The sequence below is a fragment of the Aureococcus anophagefferens genome (genome assembly GCF_000186865.1).
Source record: "Aureococcus anophagefferens unplaced genomic scaffold AURANscaffold_1, whole genome shotgun sequence".
NCBI classification, from domain to species: Eukaryota; class Pelagophyceae; order Pelagomonadales; family Pelagomonadaceae; genus Aureococcus; species Aureococcus anophagefferens.
The window spans coordinates 601,160-621,420 of record NW_008705561.1 but is presented as its reverse complement, the minus strand read 5'-3'; the positions used below and the strand labels follow the sequence as shown (position 1 = coordinate 621,420).

Genomic DNA, 20,261 nt, shown 5'->3' with positions numbered 1-20,261 from the left:
CGCCGACGCCGAGTCCAGGAGGCCCGCGCGTCTGCCGACGGACGCGCCGCCCGTCGACGAGGCGAACCGGCCGAAATGGGCCCCGGACGCGGGGGCCCCGGCGCCGCGCGCCTACGCGAAGGGCAACGACCCGAACCCGAAGCAGCCCGCGGGCGTGCCCAAGTTCGAGTGGGAGTACCCGGGGCCCAAACCGGGCACGAAGCCGCCGAAGACCGACGCGGGGTTCTACTAAGACGGGTGTGTTTTTTGTTTTTGCCTGCGGATGTGTGTAATTCGGCGACCTTTGATTTTTGCCAGAATTCTTTGGCACGCTTTGCTCCCGTGCTTGCCCTAGCGTCGTTCCCCTCGGGGCTACCGATGGCATCACAGATATTCGTCGCGCTGCTCGTCGGCGTGTCCGGCCAGGGCCGGGTCAACGAGATGAAGGATTGCTGCCGGCACATTCCGCTCAAGGTCGGCTACTTCAGCGAGAACATCACCCCGTTCCAGGCCTACGACGCCGAGACGGGCCAACGATCCGGCGGCCTCGTGGACTTGAGCGAGCTCATCCTGGAGACCATGGGCTATGCCGTCGAATGGGTCGACATGGGGCGGACGGGCGACACGATCGGCGCGGACAGCGTGCCGAGCTATTTCGCGATGATCGCCTCGGGCGAGGTCGACGTGACCTTCTCCGCGCCGTCCTTCGGCTACGGCCCCGAGGCCGTCCCCGGCGCGCCGGAGTCGGCGTTCCTGACGACGGTGCCCCTGATCGACCTCGAGACGCGCGCGGTCATCCGCAAGCGCGAGGCGCCTCGACGCGTCTTCAGCATCTTCGAGCCCTTCAGCTTCCAGCTCTGGCTCCCGATCCTCGGCGCGCTCGTCGTCGGCGCGATCTTCCTCAAGGTCCTCGACGAGCTCGACCCGCGCGAGGTCCACGTCAACGCGGGGCCCGGCGGTTTCATGGCCTGGCTCTACCACGCGACGTCCGTGCTGCTCGATGGCGACGAGTACGAGTGGCGGAGCGCGGCGGCGCGCCTCTTCCGCATCGGCCTCCTTTTCTTCGCGCTCGTCGTCACGTCGACGTACACGGCGTCGCTGACGGCGCGGCTCACGACGCGGACCTACGAGCTCGCGGGGCCGACGACCTACGCCGAGCTCCGCCGCGCGTCCGCGTGCTTCATCTACGAGGAGGTGACCGCGGGCTGGCCGGGGAACATCGTCGAGAGCGTCGTCGCGGCGCCGCCGAGCTACAACTGGCGGGAGCGCGTTGACTTCTGCATGGCGAGCCTCGACAAGGGCCGCGTCGACAGCGTCATGGTCGACTTCGCGACCGCGACGGAGCGGCTCCTCGAGCGCTGCAAGGCGCGCTTCGTGCTCTCGCTCCCCCTGCCCGGCGCCTACCTCCCCGGCATCGTGGCCCCGGGCGCGTTCGCGCTCCAGCGGAACATCTCGCGCGCCATCGCCGCGGCGAAGCTCGACCGCCGCTACGTCCAGACGCACACCGACTCGTTCCGCGCGGACGGCAACTGCGAGAACTCGGGCGACCCGACCCTGGTGTCGGCCTTTGGCGTCGGCGCGCTGCGCATCACGCTCAAGTCCATGGCGGGAGTCTTCTTGATCTTCACGTCGTTCGTCGCGGCGGCGTTCGTCGCCGCGCTCCTCGAACGCTGGGGCTTCTTCCCGGACTGCTTCCAGGTCCGGCGGGCCGCGCGGCGCGCGTCCAGGGAGGCGCTCTCCTATCTCGGCGGGTCGAGCAAGCCGTCCGTGACCTTCGGCCCGCCGGAGCCCGTCGAGCGCTTCCGCGGGAGCCTCGAGGACTTCCTCGACGAGGTCCGGACGCGCTCGCGCGGCGCCGCGCCCGTCGGCGCCGCGTTCTTGCCCATACCCGAAGAGCGGACTCCTCGCCACTACGAGGAATTTGCTCCCTCGACGCCGCGTTTCCCGTAATACTGCGATCACGAGTGTTTGGATTGTATGGGCCACGGCAGGCCTCACGGCTGAGTGCGCACTCGACTCACGCTCGCCAGCGCCACATCAACCACAGCCGCTCCGGTGCTCCGTCTGCCCGGCGCCCTTCGTCGCCCCCGTCGTCGACGCCCACGTCCTCGTCCGCTCGCTCGGCGGTCCCCTGCTCCCCGGCCTCGTCGACGCCCCCGAAGGGGCCACCATTTACGATGGGCTCGAAATTCTTCGCCGCGGTCGCCGCCGCCGTCATCGCCCGCCAGGTATCCTCCCAGGGCCACGTGAACGAGATGCGCGCCTGCTGTCGGGACGTCCCGCTCAAGGTCGGCTACTTCTCGGAGGAGCTTCCGCCGTACCAATACTACGACCCCGGGACGAAGGTTCGCTCGGGCGGCCTCGTCGACCTGGGCGAGATGATCGTCCAGGGCAGCAAAAGGGCGCGAGAGCCACCCTTCTCTCGTGCTAAATTGGCGAAAATCCGAGAGACGAGTGCGGCCGGGGCGCCCGAGTGCGAGAGCGAAAGAAGCGCGGGTGATTGCCGAGAGCGAGGCCTCCGAGAGCGAGAGAAGAGACGAGTGCGGCTCGTGGACCACGCGCGGAGGCTACTTTGGGTCAGTCTGGCCTTTTTGGAGCGTCAGTCGACCTCGCCATGACCAGATTTGATCGATTTGAGACATTTGGACGACTTTCGGCCGAAAATGATCGATTTTAGATATTTTTAGCGTCGTCCAAAAGGGTGGCTCTTGGCAAGAGCGAGAGAAGGAAGCGTCGCCGACGAGGGTGCGAGAGCGAGAGAAGTGCGGGTGATTGCCGAGAGCGGACCAAAAGAGAGCGAGAGAGAAGCGAGTGCGCGTTTCTCGATTCTCTTCTCTCGCACTCGTCGCGCCCTTTTGCTGCCCTGCACGCCCCTGACGACGCCCCTCGTCGCCGTCCCGCTCCCGGAGGAGCGCACGCCCCGCCACTACGAGGACTTCGCGCCCGCGCAGCCCCGCTTCCCCTGAACCAGCACCATCGCCCCCCGCCCTACGTGAATCGAAAGTAAGTCATCCATCCTGCGTGTGCAACTTGCACGACAAGGTGAAGGTGCACAGCGAGTCCAGCATCTGGGACCCTGTGTCGCAGGTGCTACGACCGCGTGTACACGCCGAACGCCGCGGGTGCCTGCCACGCCGTGCTCACCGGAAACAGTCGAGGACGAGGAGGCCTGCGACGCGCACAAAATTTGGCAATGACCGACGCGCTCGCAGCGGGCATCAAGGATGCGCTGGAGTGCCCGATCTGCCTCGACGTGCCGCGTGACCCGATCAGCATGACCTGCTCGCATTTCATGTGCGAGGAGTGCGCGCGCGACTACGTGCGCAAGGCCATCCCGAGCTCGCTCACGGAGCTGGTCTGCCCGATGTGCAAGAAGGCGACGCCCCTGCAGCGCACGGCGGACGCCGAGGAGAAGGAGGATCTGATCCTCAAGAGCGCGTTCATGCGCGTCGGCCAGCCGCTGCCCGTCGGCAAGTTCGGCCGCGGCGGACTCGCGAGCTGCCTGAAGACGCTGTCCGACAGCGGCGTCGAGGTGCCGACCTGCCGCACCCTCGCGGAGCAGCGCAAGTGCTTGATGGTCATCGAGCTCGAAGCGCAGCCGACGGACGTGGACCTCGCGGCTACGGTCGTCTTCGAGCGCGACGCGACGCTCAAGATGATCATCGACCTCGCGAACCGGTCGACACCCGCCAAGGCGGCGCCGGCCGAGGCGGCGCCGCCGGTCGAGGCGGCGCCGGCCGAGGCGGCGCCGGCCGAGGCGAAGCCCGTCGCGGCGGCGCCCGTCACGCCGGCGCCCGTCGCGGCGAAGCCCGTCGCGCCGGCGCCCGTCGCGGCGGCGCCGGCCGCGCCGGCGCGGGCCGTGACGCACCTCGCGATGCACCTGTGCCTGCGGAACCTGCACCCGGCCATCACGGAGGACCTCGTCTGGGGCGCCGCGAGCGCCGCGGGCACGGTCGAGTCCGCGGACCTCTACCGGCGGCCGACGTCGACGACGGCGTTCATCTACCTCGCGGACCGCGAGTCGGGCCTGCGCACGCTCCGCAACCTCCAGGGCACGACGGTCGGCGGCGGCCAGCCGGCGACGATCGAGATGATCGACATCTCGCAGCAGCCGCCGAACCGGAAGCTCCGCCTCCGGAACCTGCCGCCGTCGAGGAGCGCGAGCGCGACGCAGCTCGCGGTCCGCGAGTACTGCGAGAAGTACGGGCGCGTGCTCAAGGTCGTCGTCCGCGAGCCCGACGCGGGGACGCGCTACTCCGGCGCCTACGGCTTCGTGGAGTTCGACGCCGTCGCCTCGGCCTCGCGGCTCGTCGACGACTTCCTCGCGGGCGCCGAGTTCGTCGTCGGCGGCAAGCACGTCTCGCCGTCCTACGCCGCGCAGCAGCAGCGCGGCGGCGACTCGTACGTCATCACGAGGTCGGAGTTCCAGAGCTTCATGGACGCCGACGCCGAGCGCGTCGAAGCGCTCCACGCGGAGGCCGAGGTCGTCCTCAAGGAGATGTACGACAGCCCGGAGATGCGCACGCCGCTCCTCGAGCGCATCCCGCTCCACGAGCTCGCGGCCACGGAGAGCAGCGTCTGCGACCAGGTCTACGAGTTCGCGTACAACCGGCTCGTCGAGCGCGCCGCGCGCGAGGCGGCCCGCGACGACCGGCGCTACCGGAGCCGGAGCCGCGAGGCGGCCCGCGACCGGCGCTACCGGAGCCGCAGCCGCGAGGCGGCTCGCGACCGGCGCTACCGGAGCCGCAGCCGCGAGGCGGCCCGCGATCGGCGCTACCGGAGCCGGAGCCGGGGAGACCGCCGGAGCCGGAGCCGGAGCCGGGGAGACCGCCGGAGCCGGAGCCGCGGCCGCGGCCGGAGCCGGAGCCGCGGAGACCGCGGCAGCTACGGCGACCGCCGCCGGCGCCGGAGCCGGAGCCGGAGTCGCGGCCGCTCTGGCGGCCACCGGAGTCGCAGTCGCGGCGACCGCGAAAGCCGCGGCAGCCGCGGCAGCCGGAGCTGGAGCCGCCGCCGAAGCCGGAGCCGGGAGGATCGGCGCGGGAGCCGGAATCGCCGGAGCCCGAAAGGCCGCGACAGCCGACCGCTGACACTAAGCCTCTAGGAGCATACCACAAAAATCACGCGTTGAGCCCCGCGGCGTCGTCGTCGTCGCCGAGGTCGACGTCCTCGAGGTTCGCGCGCTCCGACGTCGCGGAGTTGGACATCTCGATGGACGACGCGCGGTTTTCGGACTTGCGCACGGGGTTCTGCGTCGGCGACGGCGGGTCCGCGGTGGCCTCGTGGATGAGCGCGCCCGCGTCGCCGCCGTCGTCGGCGCAGAACGCGACGTGCCTCGCCGCGAGGAACGCGCGCCACTCGTGGCGCACGTTCGCCGTGGCCCCAAAGGCCAGCGCGTTGAGGAAGCCGAGCATGGACCGCGTGACCACCGTCGCGACGTAGAGGCCGAAGACGGGCCGGTCCGGCGCGAAGATCTGCTGCAAGCGATTGATCGTCGCGCAGCTCCAGCAGGCCACCAAGATCAGCGGGTAGCGCGCCAAGCGATGGATCGTGCCCCGGAGCTTCTCGCCCGCGGCGTCGTCGGCGACGGACCGGAGCCGCTCGAGGACCCACGCGCAGTTCGCGTAGACCGCGCCGTTGTAGGCGATCGCGATCCAGACGGGCACGTAGAAGATGGAGAAGCGCCAGGCCGCGGACGGCAGCCGCGGCCTCGGCCGGATCCAGCACCAGGCGCCCGACGCGCCGTAGGACGACGTCGATAACGGTAGGAGCGCGAACACAGCCGACGCGCCCCAGGTGAACGCGTACGCGGCGCGGCGCCGCCGTCGTTCGTCGATCTCGACGCGCCGCATCGCGAGGTGGAGCGTCGTCGAGATGACCGTCGCCCAGAGCACGGACGACAGCTCGAAGAACTGCTGGAGCACGGCCTGCGACGTGCAGAGGCCGCTCCGGTCGCGCGGGCTGCCGAACCAGTACGTGAGCGCCGCTCCCATGTCCGCGAGCGCCATCATCGCGACCTGCTCGAAGGCGAACTTGGACCGCAGCGTCGGGAAGAATCCGAAGCTGAAGACGACGAAGAGGCCGCCGAGGAAGGACAGCGACGACTCGGCGATGGCGATGGACGTGAGCACGTGGAGGTTGCGCTCCGAGAAGTCGTACTCGAGCAGGCGGCGGCGGCCGTCGTTTGCGTGTCGCAGCGCCGCCGCGATCGTGGCGCCGGCGCCGAGCGCGCACCAGGCGATCCGCCTGGCAACGCGCGCGCGGCCGCGGACCACCATTGCGCCTGGGATCGCGCTGCGGCTGCGGACCACCATTGCGCTGGATGCCACAGCGGCACAGGCGAGCCGCGGATCATGCCTCCAGCCGAGGCCTCAGCCGCGCGAAGCCGCGCGCCCGCGCCGCAGGCCTCCGGAGATCTCCGAGTCGCGTGCGCCGGCCGACGGCATGGCGACGGCCGCACACCCCCAACGCGTGATATACACGTAATAAGAGCAGTCGGAGTGCGATGCGGCGACGGCGCCGCGGGAGTTGCGGACGTCCGCGCCGCGGAGAGGAAGAAGAGAGGGGAGCTGGCGGGGCGATGTCGCGGCGTCGGCGGCGGGGCTGTTCCGTGCGTCGGGAGATCGGAGAAGAACGGGGCGCCGGGCGCGGCGGGGAGGGATCATTGCTCGGGCGCGGACGCGGGCGCGTCCGCGGCCTCGGAGTTGGCCTTGGACTCGGCGTCGTCCTCGGCGCCCTCCTCGCGCATCATGCGGCAGAACCCGCGGAAGTCGAAGTGGGTCTGGCCCGGCTCGACGATCGTGGCCATGAGCGCCTGCGCCTGCTCGAAGGTCACGTCCTCGCCCTGGCCGACCATGACGCGGTAGACGTCGTGGGCGTCGGCCTTGCCGTCGTTGTCCGAGTCGTAGAGCTTGAAGGCCTCCTTGAACTCCATCGTCTTGAGGAGCTCGACGTGGACCTTGGCGACGGTCTCCTTCGACATGGGCTTCTTGACCATCGACGGCCGCGACCGGCCGTTCGTGCCGTTGACGTAGGCCAGGGCGTCCTCGACGTCCTCGTCGTTGACCTCCATCTCGCCCTCGGCGTTCTCCTCCTCGACGAGCTGCTTCACCGTGATGCCCGCGTTGCCCGGCTTCGCGCACTTGACGGAGATGCGCCGTCGCAGGGACTGCTGCGCCGCGGTCGCCCCGTCGCCGCCCTTGCCGCCGCCGCCGCCGCCGCCGCTGCAGCCGGCGACGGCCAGCGCCTGGAACTCGTCCTGCGTCATGCGCTCGGGCAGCTCGTCCGTCTCCGGGTCGGACATCTTGTCGTGCCAGGCCGCGTCGCTGTACTTTTGGTTGAGCGCCGCCTCGAGCCAGGTGCGGCCGTCCTCCGTCTTGATGTCCTCGGAGTCGGGATTTTCCTTCAGGACCTTGAAGAGGATGTCGCTCCAGACCATGGGCTGCGGGTTCGCCAGGTACGCAAAGTCCTCGCGCGTGAGGTGGCCGACCTTCATCTTCTCCTCGGCCTGGTGCTTGAGTTTCTCCTGCATCTCCGGGTCCTGGATCGTGCTCGAGCCGCCCCCCATCGTCGCCGTCTAATGGGCGCGGCACTCACACAGGGATCGTTTTCCGCGGCACCCTTCGCGGCGATACGCGGCAGCGACGGCCGTCGCCGCGCGAGGTGCGGCGCGCGAAGGGCCGGGCCCGGAACAGGGGCCCGCGGGAGCACCGGCGACGCCGCCGGAGGTCGCGCGGCGGCACGCAGCCGGCCGGCAGCACGGCGGGCTGCCTTCAGTGGTTCCAGCTGAAACGCAGCCCAGAGGTGCTTCTGCGGCCGGATACAGCGTTTCATCTATGAAAGAACTAGGCGCCTGCCGACCATTGCACTCCTCCGAAATATGATGAAGGCAACGCCGACCGCGCCGGCCTGGTGCTGGCCTGGGCGCCTTTGCTGGGTTTGTGCTGTACGGCCCTCTCGCTACGCACAGCTACGGGCCCGCAGTAGCTCAAGCCGCGTGCTCGCCGTGTGCCAGACGCGAGTGCTCGCGCGAGGCCGCGACGGGCGAGCGTCGGCTGAGAATCTCCGAAAGCGCGATGATGCGGTCGTTCTGGGCGCGCGTAGAGACGGTCTAAGAGACCATCGGTCTCGCGCTCGCGCCGATCGCGCGCAAGCACCCGACCCCCGGTCGCCACTGCGTCGTGAGGCAAGCTCCTCATCGACGAGGCCCGCGCGACCACCATGTCGTTCGCCAAGAACTTCGCCAACCGCGACGCCTGGAGACGATTCCCGATGCTCGCGTATTCGAGCGGCGTCCGTCACAGCGGGGGCGCCGCCGCGCCGCGCCGCGTCCGCGCGCCCGCGATCGCGTCGTCCTCCGCGCGCAGGGGCTGCTGGAAGGGCCTGGGCCCGTGGCCGGGACTCGTGCGCGCCCGGCGCCCCTATTGAATGCGCGCGCGCGCGCGCGGCCGGTCGGGCGGCGGGGGCGGGGGACCGCGCGCGCGGCGGCCGACCGCGCGGACCCGTTTCGCTTCGCGGCGCGTCGACGACCGCGCGCGCCCTAGGCCCCCGCCGTCGGCATTTTCCTCGCGTACCTGGCCGTCGACAAACTGGTCCTGAAGAAGGACGACCACGGTCACCACTAGTTCGTCGCCGGCGCGCGTCGCGCCGCGTAACGGAGATAGGGCGCGTCGTTGCGACTTTCGGCGCCGGCGCGAGGAGTCGCCGCGCAGGCCGTAGCCGCGCCGCCGCCGCGGCGGACATCCCGGACCGCAGTAGGTCGCACCGTCGCAGGGGCACACCATGTTGAAGGGGACATTGAAGGAAACATTGAAGAGAGGCTGCCCTGACTCGGCGGCGCGATGGCGCGGTCCATGAAGGGCCTGCTGCTCATGAGCCTCGTGTTCCAGGGCGCGGGCCCGTTCATCAAGTGGCGCGGCTGGGTGCACCGCGTCGAGGGCGGCCTCGAGGGCGTGCGCGTCTTCACCTTCTCGCTGCTGCTGCCGTTCCTCCTCTTCCGGTCGACGTGGGCGTCGGCGCTCGAGCCGAGCCTCGTGCTCTGGTTCTTCTGGGCCATCGGGTTCCACGCGCTCTGGACGGCGAGGACCTACGCCGCCTACGCCGCCTACGGCCACGGCCTCCGAGGGCGGGACCTGGGCTGGTCGCTGCTCATGTCGAACGGCGTCGCTCTCGGCTTCGCGTACAGCCTGCTCGGCGGCTCCGACGACGCGCAGGCGATCCCCGCGGCGCTCGCCTACGACATGGGCGGCAACCTGTGGATGTGCCAGGTCATCAACGGCTGGATCGCGCACCGCTACCGGCCGCTGGACCGCGAGGCGTTCGACGACGAGGGCTACCGCGTCGCGGAGACGGCCGAGCCCGTCGAGAACCCGCTGGAGATGACGGAGGTGAACATCATGGCGGGCGAGAGCGAGGAGTGCGCGCCCCGGCGGCCGCGGAGCCTGAGCTGGAGCGGCGACAGCCGCGGCGAGCTCATGATGGCGCGGCACGCGCTCGACCAGAACAACCTCGCGTTGATGACCAACGGCCACTCCGTCGTCAACGTCGACCTGGCCAGGGGCCGGTCGCTCCTGAGCCTGGACCTGCCGCGCGACGACCTCAAGAGGGCCTTCGACGCCGACGCGGCGCCGGAGCCGACGTGCGGGCCGCGGACGCTCGGCTCGAAGCTCCTGCTGAGAAACATCATCGTCCACGCCTTCTTCCTGGGCCTCGTCTTCAACGCGGCCGTGCCCTGCCGCGGCGCCTTCGCCGACGCGTCGCTCGCGCTCGGGAGCGCCTTCGCGCCGGTCATGTTCGTGCTCATCGGGCTCTCCGCGCCGAGCCCGGGCGCGCTCGCGCGCGAGGTCCGCGACGTGTCCGCGGTCGTCGCGACGAGGTCGCTCGTCCAGGTCGCGCTCGTGCTCGTGAACTCCTGGGCCATGGTCCGGGCCGGCGCGCCGCCGACGGTGCGCCACGCGTTCGCGCTCAGCGCGCTGTCGCCCTGCACGAACATCGGCTTCTACTTCGCCGCGGAGTACCACTACGGCATCAAGCGCACCGTCGCGACGCTCGCGACGCTCAACGTGACGGCCTTTTTGCTCATCACGGCCTACGTCCACGTCGCCATGTAGGTGAGTACCGCCGCCACCGCCGACCGCCGCCGACCGCCGCCACCGCCGACCGCCGCCACCGCCGACCGCCGCCACCGCCGACCGCCGACCGCCGCCGACCGCCGACCGCCGCCGACCGCCGACCGCCGCCGACCGCCGACCGCCGACCGCCCCTACCGTCGCCACATGTTAGTCACCGAGGCTCCTTCGACTCCGCGGCGGGCCCGAGCTCGAGCGTCAGCGTGACGCCGCAGGGCTCGCGCGGCCGGTCGCGCGACGGCAGCGTCGGCGCCTCGCCGAACTTGGCCACGTGGAGCGCCGTGTAGGGCGCGTGGAGCGCCTCGATGGCGAAGACGTCGAGGTACGCGTCCTGGCCGAAGTCCCAGAACGAGAGGTCGGCGAGCGACACGGCGATCTTCGCGCCGCTGGCCTCCGCGTGCTCCTTCGCGTGGCCGGCGACGTAGCGGCTGCAGAGGCACTTGTGCGTCGCGAGGCAGATCCAGTTCTCGCCCTCGGCGCCGCACACCTCGCAGGCGGCGGCGAGCGCGGCGGCGCCGTCGAGCGGCTTCGAGGAGATGCAGTCCAGGTGCGGCGTCGACGTGCGCGGGTAGACCTGGAAGCCGCCGCCGAGCTCTTCGACTTCCTGCTCGTAGAGGGAGGTCATGGCTACGTCTGCGATGGCTCAGAGGTGCTGTGTGCCGGTGCAAAATCTTGTGGCAAATTAGCCAGTTTGCACTGAAGTTGCAGGCAAACATAGCTGAGCGCGGCGCGATGCGGCTCCCTCCGCGAGTAATTCCGCTCCTCGCAGCCATGCTAGCCGCCACGCTGCCGCGCGCAACCTCGCTGGAACACTACGCGACGACGCGCGTGCTCAACGTGCGGCCGAGCGCCGCCAAGGAGCTCTGGCTCGAGCACACCTGGCGCCGCGGGCGCTACGGCCTCCCTTTGCCGCCGCCCATCGATCTGGGCGGCGGCCGGCGGCTCGTCGTGCCGCCGGGCCTGCTCGAAGCGCTCGAGGGCGAAAGCGAGCGCGAGGTCGCGTACCGCGTCGTCAACCCTGGCTGGCTTTCGCTTTATCCTGTCTCGAGCCACGCCGGGTCCGTGCGCTTCGACGACGCCGCCGACGGGCGCACGACCATGGTGTGGACCGTGGACTACGCGCCGACGGGCGACCTCGCGCGCACCTGGACGACCGCGCTCACGTCGGCGATCGTCGGCGCGGCGAGCGACGAGCTCGCGCGCATCGCCGACGCGGGCGACAACGAGTCGTCGCCGCTCGAGCGCTGGGTCATCCGGCGGCTCCTGGACTGGTTCCAGACCTCGGAATTCGTGGAAACGCAGCACCGAAATCACGTCGAGGCGTCCGGCGTGACGCACCTGCTCAAGGGCACGCCGTTCGCGGACGCGACGGACGCGCAGAAGACGGCCTTCGCGCGGAGCTACCTCGGCCGCCTCGTGTCGCGCATCATCCGGGAGGAGGGGCTCTACCTGAGAGAGTGGAAGATCGAGAAGATCACCGAGGCCGCGGGCGAGGCGTACGACGCCGCGGCCGCGCGCGCGGACCTCGAGGCGCAGGCGTCGACGAAGCCCATCGTCGTCTTCTCCTTCGTCGACTGCCCCTGGTGCGTCGAGGCGAAGCGGCTGCTGGAAACGCACTACGACGGCGAGTACGCCGTCGTCGACCTCGAGCCGCTGGGCCCGCGGGGGAAGGCGCTGCGCGCGGCCGTGGCGGCGGACAGCGGCCGCACGTCCATGCCCGCGGTCTACGTGCGCGGCGCGCCCGTGGGCGGCTTCACCGACGGCGCGCCCGCGGGGCCGGGCCTCCTCGCGCTCCACCAAAGGGGGGACCTGCTGGGGCGATAACGGTCGTTCCTTCGTCGTCGTTTGACGCCGTCGGGGGGCGACGCCGTCGCGGCCGCGCAGCGCGTCGTGTACGCTGTCGCGCGCCGACGAGGTCCGACGCAGTCTCGACATCGTCCGCGGACGAGGCCTCGGCCATCGCGCCGTCCGCTCGGTCGCCGATCGACCTCTGCACGCATATGGGCCTTGGCTCGCGGGGCTGAGTGACGACCGCCGCGGCTCTCGACCGCACGCGTGTGCGCGCCGAACGATGTGGCCGCAGTACCCCGGCGGCGCGCCCGCTGCCGGCTACGGCGCCTACGGCTTCATGGCCGTGCCCCAGGTGCCCGCGGCGCCGTCGACGCAGCCGGGCGCCTGGCGCGAGTACGCGACGCCGGAGGGCAAGAAGTACTGGAGCGACGGCATCCAGTCCGTCTGGGAGGAGCCGCCGGCCTACAAGGAGGCGCGCGAGAAGGCCATGGCGGCGATCGCGGCGAACGCGGCGTCGGCCGCCGCGGAGCGGGCCGCGGCCGCCGCGGCGCCCGCCGCGGCGGCGGCCGCGCCGGCGGCGCCGGCGCCGGCGCCGGAGGTCGCCATGGACGTCGAAGCGCCGCCGGCGGCGCGGCCGGCGTCGCCGCCGCGGCCCGCGGCGCCCGAGGGCCCCTACGACGCCAAGGCCGCCGCGAGGGCCTTCAAGGACATGCTCGCCAGCAAGGGCGTCGCGTCCAAGACCAAGTACGGCGAGATGGCCAACCTCCACGGCGACGACGCCGCGTTCCTCCGGCTGAGGAGCCCCGGCGAGCGGAAGCAGGCCTTCGCGGAGTACCAGACGCAGCGCGCGAAGTGGGAGCGCGAGGCGTCCCGGAAGCGCGGCCGCGAGGCGCGGTCCGGCTTCCTGCGGCTGCTGGCGGAGACGCCGGAGATCACGGCGCGCCTGCGCTGGGCCGAGGCCGACGAGATCCTCGCGGCGACCTGCGACGAGCGCTACACGGCCGTCGGCAACTCGCGCGAGCGGGCCGAGCTCTTCGCGGATTTCGTCGGCGAGCTCGCGAAGAAGGAAAGAGCGGAGGCCGAGGCGCGGCGGCGCGACGCGTTGGACGGCTTCCGGGCGTGCCTGGCGGACCACGCGAAGCGCCACCCCGCGGCGAGCCACGAGGACGACGGCGCGGCGCTGCTCGTGTCCGTCTTCGGTAGGACCCCCTTCGCCGAGGTCGCGGAGGCTTTGCGGGACGACGCGCGCTTCGAGGCGCTGGGCGCCATGGAGGACCGGCGGCGCGAGTACGCGGCCTTCGTGGCGGACTGCCGCGAGAGCGTGCGGCGCCGCGACGACGCTCTCCGCGACGCGTTCTTCGACGCGGCGCTTGGCTGTGTGGAAATCAACCACTGGTTTGGGACGTCCCGACCAAACTTTGAAATTCTCTAGCTCGGTCAAATCGAAGTCGATTCGGCTGATATTTGGAACGAGTCGATTGCTCTCGTCGAGTTCTCGAAGCACAGCCGAAGAGCTTGTGTCGAAACATTCGAATACGCGCACATTGAAGTCGGGTTGGAGATTTGATTTCCACACAGGCGCTCGACGCGATGCGCGCGGGGCTCCTGCCGCCGTCGACGCCCTTCCGCGACCTCGACGAGACGCTGGCCCAGTTCGCCGAGGGCGGCCTCATGGCCGTCCAGGCCATGGTCGGCGGCCAGCTCGGCGCGGCCGCGGAGCGCGACGAGGGCGAGGTCGACGAGGGCGCGGCCAAGCCCCGGAGCCGCCGCGAGGTCGTCGCGGGCGTGCGCAAGGCCATGGCCGACGCCGCGAGCCGCCTGGGCTTGCCGGAGGTGCTCGGGGCGGTCTACGACGACGCGCGGAACGCCTTCGACCGCGAGAGCCGCGCGGACAAGCGGCGATTGCGCGCGCTGTCCGCGGGCTTCGACTTCGCCGAGGCCGCGACGCTCGAGGGCTGGCTCGCGCACCTCCGCGACGCCGAGGCGCGCGGCGGCGGCGACCGCGACCGCGACCGCGACGACCGCCGCGCGCGGTCGCGGTCCGAGGACGAGTGGACGCTCGACGCCGCGCTGCGGCTGCGGCGGCCGAACGTCGCGGTGGTCTTCGAGGACCTGAGGGATCGCGCGCGGTCCGACGGCGCCGAGGACGAGCGGCGCCGCCTGCGGCGCGAGGACCGCTTCCGCGACCTGTTGCGGGACTACGTCTACCGGCGCGAGCACCTCGCGGACCCCTTCGAGGACCTCGAGCGCGACCTCGCGCGCCACAGCGCCTTCGACGCCGTCGCGCCGGAGCGCCGCCGCGCGATCTACGACGACCACGCCGCGAAGCTCAAAGCGCGCCTCGACGCGCCGCCGCGCCGCGCGCCGGACCCGGTCGCCGTGCGCGAGAACGACCGCTGGCAGCCCGAGGTCTACCACGGCCCGGAGCCGCCGCCGAGGAAGTACTCGCGCGTGGGGCCGTAGGCGGCGTAAGGGAGTCTTCAGAGTCGCGTCTCTTACGTTCTCGGCGGTAGCGCCCGGTTCTTGCCGCGGTTCACGCGGCGATCTTGACGTCGTCGTCGTATTTGCAGTATTCGATGGCGAGGCCCATCTCGTTCTCGAGGTCCCGGAAGCCCTGGGCGAGCTTGTCCTCGTCGACGGGGCCCGACGAGAGCATGACGCCCTTGAGGGAGAAGAGCTGCGCGCCGCCGTGGGGCGCGCCCTCGGACTTCGTCGAGAGCTTGGACAGGGAGAGGCCCGACTCGGCGATGAACTCCGTGACCTTGGCGATGAGGCCGACGCCGTCGGCGCAGGACACCTCGACGGCGGCGGCGAACGACGAGGCGGCCTCGACGTCCGCGGAGCCGTCGTGCGCGGAGACGGCGTACGACGGGACCGCGGCCGTGACGGCCGCGACGAGCTCCGAGTGCTGGTCCGCGCCGACGTCGACCATCATCGCCATCGAGTACACGGGCCCGATGTTGAACGAGTGGCTCTCCGTGACGTTGCCGCCGCGGCCGGCGACGATCTGCGTCACCTCGGACACGAGACCGGTGCGGTCCGGGCCGACGATCGAGAGGACGAGCGAGCTCATGGGCGCGACGCGCTGCGCGCTGAGCACGCGAGCGTGGCGGACGAGGGTCTTGGCGGCGAGCATGGTGCAGTTGGCAGCGGCGGGCGCAGTCGACTCGTGCAACCCGTTACAGCTAGTTAGCAATAACGCGATAACACCCTAGCTAGCCAATCAAATAACACTAATAACACCCTGCCGATGGCAGCCACTCGATTTTTCAAAATCAATAACACCCTGGCGAAAATTCTCGATAACACCCATAACACCCAGCCACCCGATCCTTAAAAAGCCAATAACGACCTAACGCCCGTTAGCGGGCGACCGTCCGAGGCCAATAACGCCCTAACGGACTAACGGGTTGCACGAGCCGAGCGCAGGGTGCTCAGAACCCGAAGCGGCTCGTTAGAGCCTCCTCTTCAAGGTGAAGGGGTGCGCATCTTGGTTGCACTTGCCGCGCACTTAGGCGTCCCCGTGTCACGAGCGCGTCGACCGCGCCGCAAGTCGCGCGAAAGTCGCGCTTTTACCTTATCGCTTCGCCGCGCGCCGCTTCCCTCCCTCCTCGGCGACCGCCGTGTCGTCCTCGAAGCGGATGTCGAGGACGTCGAGGTGGAACGTCTCCTTGAGGCGCGCGGCGTCGGCGTGGAGGGTGGGCTTCGGCCGCGTGTCAGCCGTGACGACGGCGGCGAGGTCGAAGATGTCCGTCGCTTTTCGGTGCGCGAGGCTGCGGGCGGTCTCGTCCGCGGGCGTGTCGCGGCGGCCCAGGCGTGATCTCTCGAAAACGCGACTGTCGAGCGCCGTGATGTTCAAGCCGTGGTCGCGGAGGAGCGCCGTAAGGTTGTGCACCAGTCCTGGCGAATCCGGGCCGATCAAGGAAACGCGAGCCGTGAACTGCGGCGCGCTCTGCTTCGACGCGGCGCGCGCGGCCTGGGACGGCGTTATGTCATGCGTCTGCACGACCATGCCCTTCTCCCGGCCGGCCGCCTTGACCCGCTCCGCGAGGTCGCCGCGCGCGGCATGCGGAGCCGAAACGACCATCATGAAGGCGAGGTCGTCGCCGATGGTCAGGATCTTCGAGGCCGAGATGTTCGCGCGCGCGTCGGCGAGGCATTTGGTGAGCGCGGCGACGTGGCCGATGCGGTCCGGCGCATACGCCGTGACGAACAGATGAGCGTCAACGGGGTCGAGGCGCGGCGCCGGCGCGTCGTCCGCGAGCACGTACGTCGGCAATTTGACGTTGAAGACGCTGCCATACAGACGCACCGCGACCGTGCAGGCGCCGCCAAGCGCGACCGCCGCGGGCGCCGGCGCGCCGACGCGGCTCAGCAGCGTGAAGAGCGACGCGCCGGCGAGCGCCGCGGGCGCGTAGAGCGTGCCGGCCGCCGCCGGCGCCTCGGCTTTCGGGCTGTACAGCAGCCGCGGCTGGCGCCGGCAGAGCACATCGCGCACCAAACCGCCGCACGTCGCCGTGAACATGCCGCACAGCGCCGTCACGACGGGATGCATGCCGACGCCCGCGGCGGCCTGCGCGCCGACGACGCTGAACGCGCCGATGCCGAGCGTGTCGCCCCACCACAAGACCTCGTCGTCGAGCAAGCCCGCCTCCTCGAGCGAGTCGCGCGCGAAGAACGTCGCGAGTGCCGTGCCGAGGCACAACAGCAGGTAGCTCGTGTCCTTGAACCAGAACACGGGCGTCCGGCCCAGCAGCAGGTCGCGGATCGTCCCGCCGCCGAGGGACGTCACCGTACCGACGAAACAACAGCCCAGCACGTCCATGCCCGCCTGGCCCGCGACCATCGTGCCCGACGCGGCGAACGCGACGGTGCCCACGTAGTCGAGCGTCGTCAAAGCGACGGGCACGGATTTCAGCACGCCGTCGGCGACCGTGGGGCCGCTCGCCAGCGGTCGCACCAATGCGACGCGCCGCGACGAGCGGCCGCGCGCGAGCATCGGTTGCGTCGTCGATGAGCGGCTCAGCAGCATCGATGCCCCTCGAGAGCGCGCGAGCGTCGACGAGTGGCCGCGCGCGAGCATCGGCGCGCGCGCGACGCGACCCGATGAGCGAGCGAGCGCAAGCATCGGCATTGGCAAGGTCGACGAGCGGAGCACCGGTGCGCTACAGCAGGACGCAGCTCATCGAGAATCACTGTTGCAACTTCAATTTGATGTTCAAGTTTCCCCGAGGGATGAGATTAAGTCCGAGATGGAGGATGTGCGTCGGCAGAAGAGAAAGCCGCTTCGACTTCCTAAACCTCGGAAAAGAGAGAGGGCCGCTTCGACTTCTTAAACCTCAGGCTTCAGGCCCGTCTCGAAGAGGGGCGGCGGCGTCGTGGGCGGCGGCGGGACGTAGTGCGGCGCGTAGGGCGGGACGACGTAGGCCGGGTGCACGATGGCCTTGCGGCGGAGGAGGTCGTCGTAGCGCGGCCGCTGCATGTCCGCGGCGACCTTGGCGGCGTTGACGAGGAACGTCGCGAGGCGCTTCGCGTCCGGCAGCGACGCGAGCGGCGCGGGCCGCGTCTCGGCCTACCAAGTGCGACGGGGTCGGATTTCTTCACACCTTCAGGCGAAATTCACGCGAAAAAACACTCCTGTCGCTCGACGCTGGTCTCGGCGAGCGCGGCCGCGAGCGCCGCCTCGTCGACCCAGCAGTCGCGCGTGTTGATGCCGTTGAGCTTCGACCAGGCCTGGCGGGACCTACCAAGCATGACGGTGACGATTCCTCGTTGTTTTCCCACCCCAAATCTCTCGAAAATCGTCACGGCAATAGGACCCTGGGCGAGACGCGCAGCGGTAGTAGTACGTCGCCTTGCACGCGTCGGGCAGCGCGATCGCCGCGCCGTCGAGCGCGCTCCGCCACACGGCCTCGTCGCCTTCGCACGCGAACGCGTACGCCCACGCCCGCGCCGCCAACGCCTTTCGCACCTCTTCCTCGGGCGCGTCGAGGTGGAGCGCCGTGAAGAACGCGTCGAGCAGCTCGTCGGCGTCGCCCAAGCCCTCCGCGAGCGCCTTGAGCGCCAGACCCGTGACGTCGTCGTAGTGCTTCGTGATGTCCAGGCCGCTCTGGTGCGCGACGTAGACCGCCTGCTTGTTCTTCAGGAGAACCGCGATCAGAGACTGGGTCTTCGGCGCGTCCGGCGGCTCCGCGAGGTGCAGGCAGACCCGCGCGATCGAATTCAACCTGTGTCGGCGGCGGGTCACGCGCGAAAAAAGGCGCGGACGCGGAAGACGAGCGTCTTGTTCGACGGCGCATTGTCGGAGCCCACGGTGAGCGCCTGGAGCGAGTCGGACGCGGCGGAGAAGTCCTCGTCCTCGACGAGCTTGATCCACTCGAGCGCGTGCGGCTGCCCCGTCTTCGTCTTGAACTCCGCGAGGATGGCAGAATACGGCCCCGGACAGAGGCGCCCGAGCTCCGCGACGTCCGCGAACCTGTGTCGGCGGCGGGTCGCGCGCGAAAAAAAGGCGCGGACGCGGAAGACGAACAGGCTGCGATTCATCAACCGCCTGATTGCGACGTCCGCGAAGACCGCATCGCCCGCCATTGCCTTGGCCAAACGGGCCCGTCCGGCCATGAAGCTCGTCTGAAAGCCGCCGTCGTGCGTCGCAGCGTCGCGGCCGCCTAAAAGTGCGTCGGTAACGATCTTTCTTCGTCTTCCCGGTCAAAAGCTCTCGAAACTCGTCACGCCCAGAGGACGCTGTTCGCCACCGAGGAAGTGACCACCAACATCCCCCTTCGCCGGCAGATTCTCCTTGGACGCGACGCCGGGCAAAGGATCCCGAAGGAAGACGTCGATCGCGGACCGCGACTCGACCGCCTCCGCCCCGAGGTGAGCGACGTCGTCCGCACGCAGACACACGTCCACGACGAGCGCCGACTCGCCCGTGGCCTCGGCCGCCGCCAGCGCCGGCGACGCGTCGGCGACCCAAACGTTCGCCACCTGCGCCTTGGACATGTGCGGCTGCTTGGCCACGCGGTCGCGCGTCGTCGCGTCCGCGGCCGCACAGAGCGCGGTCACGACCTACGTAGAACGTCGGTAACGATTTTCATCGTGTTCCCACTCGAAATTTCTCGAATCTCTCAAAAATCGTCACGGATGCTGGACGTTCCCACCCGAAATCTCTCGAATCTCTCAAACACAGGACGCTGGTCACGACCAGCGCGCCGTCGCCCTCGGCGCCCGCGGTGCCGCCGACGAGGAGCTCGGCGAGCTCGAGGGCGACGGCCCGCGCGTCGCGCGCGGCCGCGAGCCCGCCGCTCGGGTCGAACGCGAGGTCGCGCAGCCCGCCGAGCGCCGCGCGGCAGGCCGGGCCGCCGCCGCGCCAGACGGCGTCGCGCGCGCCGCCGCCGCCGAGCGCCGCGAGCGCGTCGCCGTACGCGGCCGCGCCGGCGGCGACGGCCGCGCGCGCGGCCGTCGCCGCGTGCACGGCGACGCGGGCCTTGGCCGCGCCGTCCTCGAGCGTCCGCGCGGCGCCCAGCGCGCCGATGAGGCCCGCGAGGGACTCGGCGGGCGCGGCGCCGTAGAAGGCGTCGAGCACGCTCAGGCCCGCGCGGCGCCGCGCGGCGTCGTCGCCGCGGCGCGCGACGGCGTCGCCGCAGGCCTTGGACACGAGGTCGCCGGCCGCGGCCATGTCCGGCGTCTGGAGCATGCGCGCGTGGAGCCGCGCGGCGGCGACGGCGGCCTCGGCGAAGGCCGCGCCGTCGGCCAAGGCGTCGACGGCCGCGGCGTCTAAACACTTGCCCGCGTCCGCGAGCGCGAGGATCAGCTTCGCGTGCGTCGCCTTGCGCTGCTCCACGTGGCGCAGCACGAGCGTCGACGCGACGTCGTCGCCGTCGTCGTCGTCGTGGAAGCCGCAGGCCGGCGCCTCCGCGAGGACGGACGCGGACGCGTCGACGGCCGCGGCGCAGAGGCCGGCTTGGGGGGGCGGCGCGTCGCGCGCGGCGGCGCCCAGCGCCTCGAGGGCGTCGGCGGACCGCTCCTCGTCGCCGAGGGCGCTCCGCAGGTCGCCCACGAGCGCGGCCCAGTCCACGGCGTCGCCGCGGCGCGCCGTCGATTGCTGCGGCCGGTCGTGGTCCACCGCCACGCGCGGGCCGAGGCACGCGTGGCAGTCGCCCGACGCCGCCAAGACCACGAGCCCCCGGCTCTGGAGCAGGGCCCGCTTCCCGCGGAGGAAGGCCGACGGCGCCGCGTGGGGCGGCGCGGCGACGGCGACGGCCGCGCCGGCCGCCGCGAGCTCCTGCGACGCGTCGTCGAGCTTCCGGACGGCGCCCAGCGCCGCGCCGGCGACGACGTCGCCCAGGGCGGCGCGCGACGGCCGCGCGA

The 20,261-nt window shown here is 70.9% G+C and overlaps 3 protein-coding genes across 3 annotated transcripts; all 3 read right to left on the bottom strand.

Annotated features, from left to right (window-relative positions):
* Positions 1–5,339: 5,339 nt before the first annotated feature.
* Positions 5,340–6,107, bottom strand: AURANDRAFT_4432 (hypothetical protein; the record flags this gene model as incomplete). The annotated part of the gene is made up of 1 exon (XM_009033851.1): positions 5,340–6,107. A coding segment is annotated over one exon (768 nt), but the record flags the coding sequence as incomplete, so codon positions are not given.
* A 4,234-nt stretch (positions 6,108–10,341) lies between these two features.
* On the bottom strand, positions 10,342–10,596 carry AURANDRAFT_8291 (hypothetical protein; the record flags this gene model as incomplete). Its single annotated transcript, XM_009033892.1, has 1 exon — positions 10,342–10,596. A coding segment is annotated over one exon (255 nt), but the record flags the coding sequence as incomplete, so codon positions are not given.
* Positions 10,597–16,167: 5,571 nt separating this feature from the next.
* AURANDRAFT_18478 (hypothetical protein) lies at positions 16,168–16,893 on the bottom strand (the record flags this gene model as incomplete). Its single annotated transcript, XM_009033991.1, has 1 exon — positions 16,168–16,893. A coding segment is annotated over one exon (726 nt), but the record flags the coding sequence as incomplete, so codon positions are not given.
* Positions 16,894–20,261: the final 3,368 nt, after the last annotated feature.